At 38.2% G+C, this 12,243-nt stretch overlaps 1 protein-coding gene across 6 annotated transcripts in view; it reads right to left on the bottom strand.

Moving 5' to 3' along the window:
- The window catches only part of MEIS2 (Meis homeobox 2), a 290,954-nt gene that overhangs the window by 275,298 nt on the left and 3,413 nt on the right, over positions 1-12,243 (bottom strand). For all 6 annotated transcript variants that reach the window (XM_077322965.1, XM_077322964.1, XM_077322967.1 and 3 more), the window contains 4 exons: positions 11,016-11,157; positions 10,491-10,541; positions 9,737-9,787; positions 8,719-8,868 (listed from right to left, as the gene is read on the bottom strand). In XM_077322965.1, coding sequence (XP_077179080.1) covers positions 8,719-8,868; positions 9,737-9,787; positions 10,491-10,541; positions 11,016-11,157 — 394 coding nt within the window. The remainder of the gene's footprint in view (positions 1-8,718; positions 8,869-9,736; positions 9,788-10,490; positions 10,542-11,015; positions 11,158-12,243) is intronic.

Below are 12,243 nucleotides of genomic sequence, written 5' to 3'. Positions count from 1 at the left end.
TCTTTTTGCCAGGTTGTATAGCTTTTCAGCTCAGAGTCAGTCCCGGTTTTAGGATGGTTTAAATGTGATGTGTTCATTGTATTACGCTTTATCTGAAGGGTGCAATCTAGTACAGTTTTCTTGGAAGATAAAAATGAATAGGAATGTGCCTCAAAATATTCTCTCAGTTTGATGATAAAAAATTATGTATGAGAAAACTGTTCTTTGGCATCCAAAAAGTTACCATCCTTATCTATAAGTATGCAAGGCCATATTTTACCCATTTTAAATGTCTGGGCATGTAATTCAACTCCCCCCCCCCTGATATACAACTGTACATACTTGAAGAAAAATACCTTGCAGAATGGTCATATATCATCTTTAGCTTTGCTGTGTAACCAACATGGCAAGCAAATACTCAGCTTGAAAATGATTCTTCTGAGTAAGCAGACTAATTTACTATATTAGAACACAGTGCTGTCAATGAGAATTTTTACAGAACTCAGTATACTTTACACTATATTCATAGTATTTCTATAGAGTAATTTTAACAATGCACCTTTAAAAAGTTATTATTTCAATTTGTAGAGAAAATAGAGTTTTGAGTTACAGGTGATTTTGTGACTTCAATTTGATCCTCTGACCATACCATTAATGGGCTTAGAAGGTTATAACACTGTTCAGGATTATATTATAATACTTGCTGGCTATGATGACTGGCTGCGTGGATTTAAGAGACTGACCCCTGTCCTATGTTCCATCTGGCTCTTGTAGATCAGCCAGGAAAGCTTCTCTTGGTTATTCCATCTGAGAGCCATGTTTGTACCAAAAGACATTAAAAAGTGTTCCTTATGGATGTCCAGTGTCTGTCATAATGCTGTCTTGGGAGACAGGGAACCAATTTATGCAACTCCATGATGGATTCAGTATTGGTTGAGTCTTTCATCACCCTTCCATCATGCATTGAATCTAAGTCTTCAAGATGGTTCAATATGCATCCACAACATAAGACTGCATTTTCTGAGGATCTCCCTTGTTTTGTCTTTCAGAGCTTAATCCCATCACTGTTTGATAACACCACAGCACCTATGGTTTTCAGTCAGTCCAGTCTCTTTTACTTGTGTAAGGCCCATGTCAAGCTGATCATTTATACATACACCATTTACCATACTCTCCATGCTGCCTGAATTGACTTATCATATGCCACTCCTTACACTTTAAGAAGTTAATTTTGCAGCGATATGAAAAATCTGACCCAATCCAGTGTGTGGTATCAACATGCATACCATTCCTCACTAAAAGGCTAACTCAGGTGTAAGAGAACATAGGTTGACTATAGATTGTCACTATTATTTACTCCAACATTTGCACACACAAAAATACCTTCATTGCAGAGACACACTGAATCATTTGCAAAATAGTTGTGACATATGCAGCTGGTTAACTCACACTAACCAATACATACACAAATACAATATGATACAGTTCCCAAATAAAGGTCACACTGTGATCCAGGAATAAGCAATTAGAAGTATAAAGATTTTTAACCAATATTTTGGCTTCTATAATAACTAGATTCTTATATATTTGAGTCTGAATTAGGACCAAACCTATGTCCTAGAAATTAAATTAATACATAAACTGCAAATATTTCTTGCCACATATACTAATATCACATTTACCAAATATATGCAAAATATATGAAGACGTTGTATTTAATCACCAGCTAAAGTGCTAGGAGGGCGGAGTGCACATGTAGCTATTCCCAGTAGTTTTAATAATTGGGAGTCAAATATGGCGCTCCTCTTGCTCTTACCTAATTGTGTTAAAGAGCAGCGTTACCAAGAGAAAAGCAGTGAATACTGACTGGCACACAATAGAAGAAGATGGAAAATAGATACAAGAAGCTAGGTCTCCAGGGGCAGTATTTTCTATTTGCTTGGCTACAGACTCACAGCTGATAATGCAAGTTGTAATTAATATAAAAGCAGGAGACAATATGGGGAAGGCTTGTAGTAGCAGGGCCACAGGAGATCACTCTGCTGCTATCCACTGTTTCTCATTTATGCACACAGCCTTCCACAGAAACACAATTTTGCCAGTGTTTTTTTCCCTTGAAACTTAAAAAAATTGATTTAGCACTATCATTGAATTTTGCTAAATCTAGAGAAGAGCATAGAGAGGACAAGAGTCTCTAGGCATATGAAGCAAATCTGCTGTGTTACTATTTTGTTGTTGCAATAAATCTACTGGAAATTTTAAGCATGTTTAACTAGTGCAGGGCTTCAGATTTGGATTTTTGTGTTATGTGTGTGTGTGGGGGGGGTTAAGGCCTGAGTTTCTAAGGCAGAATTATTTGTTCAAATTCCTCACCACCAAGTGATTTTTTTTTACATTTATCATTTATTGGTCCCTCTTTGTACTGTGCCAAGGACAATGGTTTAACAAGCCTCAAACTTCTGAGTAAATGACAGATTACACAGCTATAGATGGATTATCCTACCTAAACTTCCACTGGGCCAAATCACTTAATTATGCAAAGGCCCCCTCTGGGATTGATTTTGATCTTGCACTGTTTTTACAGTGGTACAACTCAATTTACCATGATGGGGTTACTTATATTTTTCATGAATATATATATATATAAACAACAATATATATGAAGTTTAGCTACACAGAGAAATGAGAAATAAAGAAGATGGAACCCACTGAATTTAGTTGGGCATTTCTATTACATGCAAAATTGAAAACCAGGAACACCCCTCCCCCCTATGCCTAGTAAATACATTAAAATTTATGTTTTATAGGAAAAAGAAAGGATCTTCCACTTCTGGATTCATGTTAAAAAGAAGAATATATATTTTACACTGAACTGAAGGTAGTTCTTATGAATGGTTCATATCTGTGACCATGTAAAATCTGGCATGGCCCAATGGCTGTAGACGAAATCCATTTCATTTCAATCTCCTCGTCTCTGGTATAACCATAAAGCAGATGAGATCTTAAGTCACCCAAGAAGCATTGGGCAATCAGATAGGACTATGGTTGTCAAGATTTGGCTTTACATGCTAGCATATTATAGCCCACCATATACTTTAATAGATGACAGTATATGCCCAGGCATAGTAAAGTTGTTTAGTATCTTAAATTAAAAAAAAAAACAGTGCTGTCTAGGTTGGAAGAAAACATGAGAAATCTGATTTAGAGGTGGAAGCAGGGAAATACACATACTCTCCTATTAAACATAAGGCTATGAAGCATTTGCTTGCTTTCATGTAATTTTTAAAAACCGCTTACTGTGATTATTGTGCCTGTACCTCAGATCTCATTTGCTATTTGTCACAAATTATGTATCCTCTTCATAGTACTGCACAAATAATATTTTTCTGTGGAGAGGGGTAGTTTGAACCTCCATCCAACACTTGTTTAAATATATGTTTAAATAATTCAGAATTGCTTAAATAGCTGTAATGCTATTATCTAAGTTTTTGCAGGACAGGGGGCTATGATCTGTTTTTAAAGTATAAGAGTCCCGGACTCTTATCTAGAAGTAAGTAAACATACAAAGATTATGCAGCATGTCCCATACACATTATATTCCAACTTTTAGTCTAATATATAAACCATCCGTCGGTAAAAACATGGTTTATGAATGAGACCTGAAAGGTATATATACTTTTACTTGTGCACAGATATTCTGCATCTTAACATTTTACCACAAGAAGTGATCTGAACACCAGAGGGGAAGTCTTCCTGACTTCATTTAAGCCATTTACCAATGACATCAGTGTAGATGAAAAGATAGAGCATTATTATCTGAAATGTAATGGACACTTAGATCTTGGCAAAACTAAAATGAGCATATAGAAATAATCAGAAATGAACTGATATCAAACTATGCTGTTGTGTAATGTGACTAAACATTGGTTATGCTAACACTGCAGTACTCAAATAGCAAGCTGTATAAGTTAACAATATACTATTAGTACTGCTGTAATGGCAGACTACTTTTTAAAAAATATTTTACATAGTCCTCCACTAGAAAATATCAAATGTATATTCTTGAAATCACAGATTCTCAAGTATTTCTATTAAAATTGTAAAAAATGTAGATTGTAGATACAAATTGTAAAATTGTAGATTCAAGGATTCCCCTACTCTCTTTTTTCCCCAAGGGGTTTGCAACGCATTGGTGCAAATTAGTGCAGTCCAGAGTGACTTCTTCTTCATACGAAGTGCCTATGACACAAAACAAAGTTCGGCTTCTTGGTAATTGTTTATGTGTGAAGGGTCTCAGTCCTAAGACCAACAACAGAAGGTCTTTATGACCTGATCTTGAATTCCTGGCAAGGCAAAAATTCTTCAGAATTTGTGGCCCACCAAAAATATAACACAAAGCCTTTCAAAGTCATTTGGTCCTAACTTCTCGGTTAACAAAAGCCAAAACCAAATGTCATGTTGCACTGTTTGCATTTCCACAATCAGAAAATTGTGTAAGATTTTAATAGCCATTACAGTAAATTGAAGTGTTCCAACATTAATCTAACTAAAAAGGTATCACTCTTACTCTAGTACAGCTCCAGAAAGGAACTATTGTTAAAGATTCATTTACTTTAAAAGGCCCACATGTGATCATTTCTCTATATTTACAGGAGCTGTAGCCTCATAACAAAGAGCATACAATCCATGAGACAGAAAATACCTTGTTCAAACATGTGAGCAACAAAACCAGATATGCAACAGGAGTCTCAATGAGTCCTGGCTCCCTGACAACTATATGATGCATATATTTTCAAACACCTATTTGCTACTTTCACACTTGATACTTTCAAGCTCTTCAGTTTTAAAATCATAGGCACACCTCTAAAATAATTAATGAATGCCCACAACTAAACCTTTTTTAGTGAGTTTGCAAAACTCAGTCTTCCACATGCAAGCTGAAATATTAAGAGATCACCCTGCAGATCTGGTGTAAGGATTACTGAAACTATATATATGACTGCTTTGTACTCTTATAAAAAGTGCTATTATGTAGAGTCATATATTGATATGATGTTCATTAATATTCCTGTTTATTAAAGTTCTTTTTTCCTAAAGGCATATGGCCAAAAACAGCCCAAATATGGCCCTATGCATCTGCATTATTATCAGGCGAGTCTATTCAATGTGCATGTTCATGGAAGACCAGGAGAAACCATGAGCATCTCATTAATGAAGATATGTCTAAATAGGTTGTGATTCTGTTGGTAGTTATATACACATGAAACCTCTGACATCAGTGAGACTTGCATACATCTCCTACACTTCATCTATGTGAAGACTCTAAATGTTATTTACTTTGAAAATATCTGGAGTTAAGTTTCCAAAATGGTTCTAAAAATATATGAGATGGATAAACCCAAGAGGAAGCTGGGGTGTCAAGAGACTATATTGCTATGTATATTTGTATGCAAGACAGTGATAAATAGTTGCTCCTAAGAAGCAGAACTTGAACTGTAGCTCCAGCGGCTTTTAGCTGGTCTAGTTCAGGCAGGGCATGGTAGTAATTACCTTCTACGCATCTACAGCTAATACCTTAGAGCCATAAAAATATATGAGGGTGTTAAAAATTCAAACACTAATTACGGGCTGTTATATTTACTAAATATAGCAGAGTATATAACAAAAGTTTCAGCCTTTCTGTGGCTAAACAGTATCCTCTTCGATTTACAAAGTTTCTGACCTGTTCACTTGTACTGTATTGTATAATACAATAAAATAAAATTCAATATATGCACTTACTACCAGCAATCATAACAAGACTCTGGCTTTTCTAAGCTTTTTCTCTGATAAAATAAGGTAACATAACTATCACAGCAATGTCATTCCGTAAAGAAAATATACAATATTTGAATATTACAAGAATATTACAGGAATCCTTCTGTAAATATTAGCTATTCTCACATCCTTTTAGTTTACTTTACCCCAGCTGTATTTTCAAGGTGTATAAAATGTAAAATTGAGAGCCACATTAGCACTTAATGTGGTGCTGTCACCATTATCGCCACTGCTTTAGACCTATACCCATAAACATACACAAGCACACTGAACAGAGGTGTAGGGATTTGGGGGTGTCACGTATCTGTCACAAACTGTCATCTCCATAAGAGAAGCCCTGGCACAGAACAAATTAAATTACATTTCTTTTTAAGATGTCATTATTCATAGCCAATCAGTTGAAAAGTTCTCAGTATTTCATGTGCAAATAAAACTACGAGAGGATACATGGATCAGAACAGTGGTCCAAGAGATAAAACAGAGGAAACAACATGCTGTCTATGTCCCTCTGTAGTGGTTCATCATTGCTCCTGCACCAACTTGCACCAAATGAGATTTCGCCTGAAGCAATATATTGAATATGCATATCAAAGCAAACAGGAAGAAAAAAAAATAAACCCTGAGTATCAAATTAGAGAAGTTTTCATGCTTAACTATTCTAATTTTCAGGTAGGCATCTGCAAATTAGTCATTCAATTTAATCTTCACATCTGCATATTTAAATTGCAAAAAGCATCTTCCCTACTGTTTGAGAAACACAATAGACTGGCCAAATGGGTCTCTCACCCTCTTTCTGTCTGCACACACACACACAAGCTTATATGTATACATCACTATATAACTATACACACACATGTATGTATATGTGTGTGCCCGTGTATAAGTTGAAAGTACGCACATTCACTAATAAGACACAATTCCCCAAACACAACTACATGATACAACTCATTTCCCAGTTGGTGTTCTTGTTGCACAAATTATTGCTTCCTTTCAAAACAAATAGCAGGGGGCTAAAGTAAAAATGATACAACTCAAATCTCCAGGAAATAAATGGCTTTAAATTATAAATTATAATATCCAATGAAGTGGTAAAGCCTAACGGGGGAAAGATGAAGAGATTTGTCACGTTTCCTTAAGTTTGTTGTTTGAAGGCTAAAAAAGGAGACAAGGATATATTCTTTTGCATGAAGATAGCAGTTATAAAATTACAAAGTTCTCGCTCCAGACAATCTTGTCCTATTGCTATGGTTAAATTTAAATATTATAACAGAGCACTTCAAATTGGCTTGAGCATTCACCATCTGCTGGAGCCCCTAAACAGGCTAGTTTATCTAATCTCCTCAATATAAACATCAGCATGCTCCATTTCTACACTTCCACTTGAAACACACACTTATAATGAAACTGTTCTGGGAACACATGCAATGTTTTTGCAGTGTTTTGTAGAGTGGATAATGATCTTTCAGGATACCTGTCATTTTGGATTCCTTTCTAATGGCCCATAAACTCAAATGTACACTAATTTAAAGGTTTGAAAATTGCATGGAAGACATATTTTTGAAACTATTGTCATGCTCCACAGACCTTATTAGCTACAAATAAAGAAGAAAACTTTCAATATCAGATGCAGGGTTTGTTTTTAGCTTGAGATTTTAGCTTGAGATTAATATAAAATATACAATTAAATTATGATGGTTCAGTTTATTTTAACAATTTAATCAGTCCTCTGATATTTATACAGGCCTAAATAAGTTTTTTTTAAATAACAGCTATTGTTGCCATTACTTATGAATGAATTTAATATGTAATGATAGTAAGTATTAAATTACAAAACAAAATATTTCTGAAGCCAATAAAAACAGAGATAGAAAACTGATTTTTATATGTACTTTTATAACACCTAAAATAGTGCCTCTAGAATTCACAGGAGTCTAAAGTGAACATTCCCCATGATAAAGCCACATTCTTGCTATTATATTCTTAGTCTATGGCATTGTTTGTTGAGTTATTTGAATGTAAACTATGTAAACTGCACCCACAAAACATTCTTTCAAACTACAGCTATTGTTCATCCTTACTGTTAAACATAGCTGCTTGACCTGTTTTTACCCTATGAGTTCTATGTTTATACTCTTCCACAGTCTTATCAAACTACATACCTATGTAAAATTTTCAAAAGCCCTGTTCTGCAGCACACCAAGAGCTCTTGTAGAAGATATCTAGTTATGCACATCCGCTTATTCCCACAAAAACAACAAAAACAACTTACTCAGCAACTACTGAAGTGCTAAAACCAACTGCTAGCCTATAGTTATACAGTTCTATTCTGCTTCTGGAAATTCATAGTTAATAATTGGCTCATCAAGGTTATTACCATTCGTTATGAAGATGTTTTTGACACTTGACAATGAGTCCATATTCTGACAATGTTGCAAAAGGGGCGGGGGAAGTACTGGACACTATCACCTTATTTAAATACTGTGTAAAAATTTCAATAACTCCTAATATTTTTGATGTACAGAGGGAGGGAAGAAATGACACTTTTTACTACACTGTATCACTTGTATTTTTCTTCTGTTTCCTACAGCACTGGCAAAACAACCCCCCTTCCCCCCCATCACTATGTCAAGAAGGAAATGTACCAACTTTCTGAATTCCCAGGTTGTAAACTTTGCAAACCATAAGTTAAAATTTCAAGTTACTGAATGCAAAGAAAAAAAGAACCCTCCACATATGCACTCCCCAAAACCTATCCCAGTCCCCCAAACAAACAAACAAACAAAAATCCCCTAAGGGAAAAATAGGTTCTCATTATAGTAGGAGACAAAGAATATAAAAAATAAATACAAAATGGTGCAGATCAATACAGTAATCTTTAAATAACAACTCTTCAAAGGTCTACTAGTTCTCAAATGGACTTACATGGTCAGCTAAATTTGTAGACGATCCTGAGAGTTCTTCGTGATCTGATTTGGAGCTGCCATCTCTTTCATCAATAACTAGATCTATGGGCATTTTGCCTTTCAAACAGCTAATGTACCGGTGGCAGAAATTATCACACAACTCGTGGACCTGAATATAATGTTTTTAAAAAGGAAAAGAAAAAAAAGAATTAAAAAGAGAGGGGGAGGCAAAATTATTGGATTGCAACTTGAGAAGGCTCTTTTTTTCATCTGGAAAAGAAATACTGTGATCTATTCCAGGAGTAACTCTAATTAAGGGGCATAATAGTTGAAGGCAAGGAAACAATAGAGAAATTGTTACAGCACATATTATTCCCTAGAGACCTGCCTGAGCAACAAGTTTGGGGGGGGGGGTGTAGAGAAACAGAGAGACTCAGCTTGAGGCTACTCTGTAGACAGAAGAAAATCCGATTTGAGGATAATATCAAAATCACTGAGATCTGGACCAAGGTAGATAAAATCTTGGAAGTACAGGCATGTCAGTCGGGAAGACTTAAGGAAAGAACCAGTTGGAAGTAAGGCAAAGCAATTCTTGTTTCAAAACCTTTCATAGCAACTACGTGGGATCTTTATCGCAAAATCATTTCCTTGTTGCACCTCAGCTTTCCCAAAGGAATTGTTTGTGAGTCTGTTAATCTTAATGTATGCCCGCAGGTAATGGAAGGATTGCAGCTACACTGAATAAAAAGATTTTTTTTAAAATAAAATACTCCTTCTTGATTAAGAAAATCGTGAAAAGTTTGGGAGGCAGAGACGGTGTAGGATAAAATTCACTGGGAGGGGGGCTATTGCAACAGACTAGAATCAAAGAAAAGTTACAGAAATACAGGGAAGGAAAGGAGAGAGGTTTATGGGGTGCTTTGGTACTTTGTAACTACCAAATCCAGCTGTACTCAAACCTCTTAACAAACTTCAAGGTATACGTGACATGGGAAAGGAAAGGATAAAGACAGGCAGGACTGTCCCCTTGCTCTTACCTTTTCTAATTCCAAAAGGTGAAACCTTAAGACTTGTATTGCTTGGATCATCTGAAAGAAAGTTGGGAGCAAAGGAATTGTCACTGGAGAGCCAGAAGAAACTAGGCAAGGAGAGGCGGATTGTCAGGGCACACCCTCATTATCCAGGATTTTAGCTCATTCATCATTCTCAGGCAATTTTGATCAACTTTAACCTAAAGCACTTGATTTTTTTCTATCATATCCCCCCAGTAGCTATGAGGTTTACATAGATGCCCTCCCCCAGCGGTTTCTGAAAGTCCACAAAGCGACCAAAGAGCTAAACATTCCTTCATCTCCCCCACCACACTTAAAAGAAGAAAAGAAGGTGAAATGCCCAAGATGAATGCTTCTCCGTTGCCTCCTTTTACAAGCGGATTTAAAGCACTTTTAATATTGAAATTGGCCACATTAGCAAAAGAATTGCACAGAGCAGCTCTAAAAACGCAGAAGCCCCAGAAGCCATGGTTTCCTTCCCTTTTGCCCCCCTGGTCTTAAACACAGCTTTGCAATGCACTGGGTCTCCTGTGTCTGTTGTCCTCTATCCTTGTTAAGAACTAGAGATCTTTGAAGCCCCTGGATGGGGAAGGCTTCTTCCTTCCCACCCACCCCCCTCTGTCCCAGTGTCCTGAGTGTCACTTTCTATCAATGCCTCCTTCCCCCTAAACCCCCTTTTAGAAAAATCTATTGCAGGCAGGGGAGAAAGTCAAATTTTGGGGAGTGGGGAGATCCTTACCAAGTTGTCCAGCTCTGGATTTGAAGAAAAGAGTGGTTTTTCTGCCCGAACCTACATGGACAAGATTTGGGAAAGGAGGAGGAATCAGTGTATATTTCAACTGCCTTTAACTCTCCTTCCCCCATATTTGCCCTCTCCCCACAGTGCAAACTAAATAAAAACATGAAAGTTTGCAGGAGGGCTGCAGTGGGCCTTCTCTGATGCTTGTCCCACCCAAGCCCCTAATTTCTCCCCTCTTTTAAAAAAAAGCTCCCTGGAGTGATATCCCCTCTACCCCACCTCTCTTCCTGGGAAGACTGTAAGTAGCCAGCCACTGCCTCTCTCCAGACTGGTGCCGGGAGACCAGTTTGGGACAGGCCCCTTCCCTGAGAAGCTCCCCCCAGGCTCCACAAGTACAAGCACCCTGGCCCCTCTGCTTCTTTAAATTTGGGGAAGTTGGCTGTGCTTAGGGGGGAATTCTCCAGCGGCGTTTGTGGGGAGGGTGCCTGAGATGAGAGGGGGAAGGGGGGCTCAAAAGCTTTCGACCTGCTTGGCGAAAACGGCGATGTCCTCGTTGAAGGAGTCTGAGGAGCAGACGTCTCCGCCGGCCACCCCAGGCTCTCGGGGAGTGCAGGTCGCCAGCTCGCACTTCTCAAAGACCAGCGCTAACAGGGGGAACAACGGGTGCCTGCCGGGCAGGGACACACAAAGGGAAAAGGGCGGGGGCAGTTCAGAGCAGGAGAAAAGGCAGACAGAGAGAGAGAGAGAGAGAGAGAGAGAGAGAGAGAGAGAGAGAGAAGATTCTGATCAACAAGTATTTTCTCCCCCCCCCCCTTTCAAAAATAGGAATTAAAATGCTCAGGCACCCACATTTACACACACCTTACACACCTCAGCTTTTCCATGAAGGACAAGGAGTAGGGAAGCAAGGCCAAGAGCAGAAAGAAACAACAATACACACACACACATCCCTTCTCCAGAAAAGCAAGCCGGAGTCTCACAAACACCAAAGGCACTACAGTTACACCGAAGGAGGCAAAGGCTGGCTGAGAGGTGAAGTTTCCACGGCTTTCCCCAGCCATTAGGAAGCGAGGAGAAGCCCCCTGCCCTGACCCCAAGCAATGTCCTACAAGGGGAAACTTTTCTCTCACGCAAACTGTTTAATATTGTGGCGGAAAGCTCATAGCAGCTCGCATTCTTTTGGGGGGGAGCTGGAAGCAAAGTCCCGTAAAGCGGAAGAAGTCCATCCAGCTTAAAATACCAACACTCAGCCATAAGTGAAGTGGCAAGGGAAAAAATCGTGGACAGGCGAATTTCTTTTTAAGCCAGGGTCCCACTGGACAGGGGGGAAGGGGAAAGAAGACCGGTGAGAGCACTTAATGTGCATTTTCCTGTGCTCAGATGATTATGCCACAAGGTTTGTTCGGTACAGCTTAGGGAAATTTAATAATCGCCCGGTCTGCAAGCAAAAGTATCCTGAAGGGTTATTTTGCTCGGGATGTCAACAGCTCCCTCCCTTGCCATTTATTCCCCCTTCATTCTTAAAGAGGAGGTTATTTTCAAAAAAGGAGCTCATCTCGACTCTTTGAGCAACTCTATTTACAGATTAGTACTTTGGCCCTAAACAAATCATTCCTATTGATTTCAGGAGAGCTTAGCTCTATAGAAGTGAGCAGCTTACTTTCCATTTCTAAGATCTTTCCCCTGCAAGTCACTTCTTCCCAATGACTCCGCTCCCAAGCAAGTGTGCTCTGGCTCTGGGTGCCTGAAAGTC

The sequence above is a fragment of the Paroedura picta genome, chromosome 2 (genome assembly GCF_049243985.1).
Source record: "Paroedura picta isolate Pp20150507F chromosome 2, Ppicta_v3.0, whole genome shotgun sequence".
Taxonomy (NCBI): domain Eukaryota; kingdom Metazoa; phylum Chordata; class Lepidosauria; order Squamata; family Gekkonidae; genus Paroedura; species Paroedura picta.
Note: the sequence above shows the minus strand (reverse complement) of the source record. Positions and strands in the feature narration are given on the sequence as shown.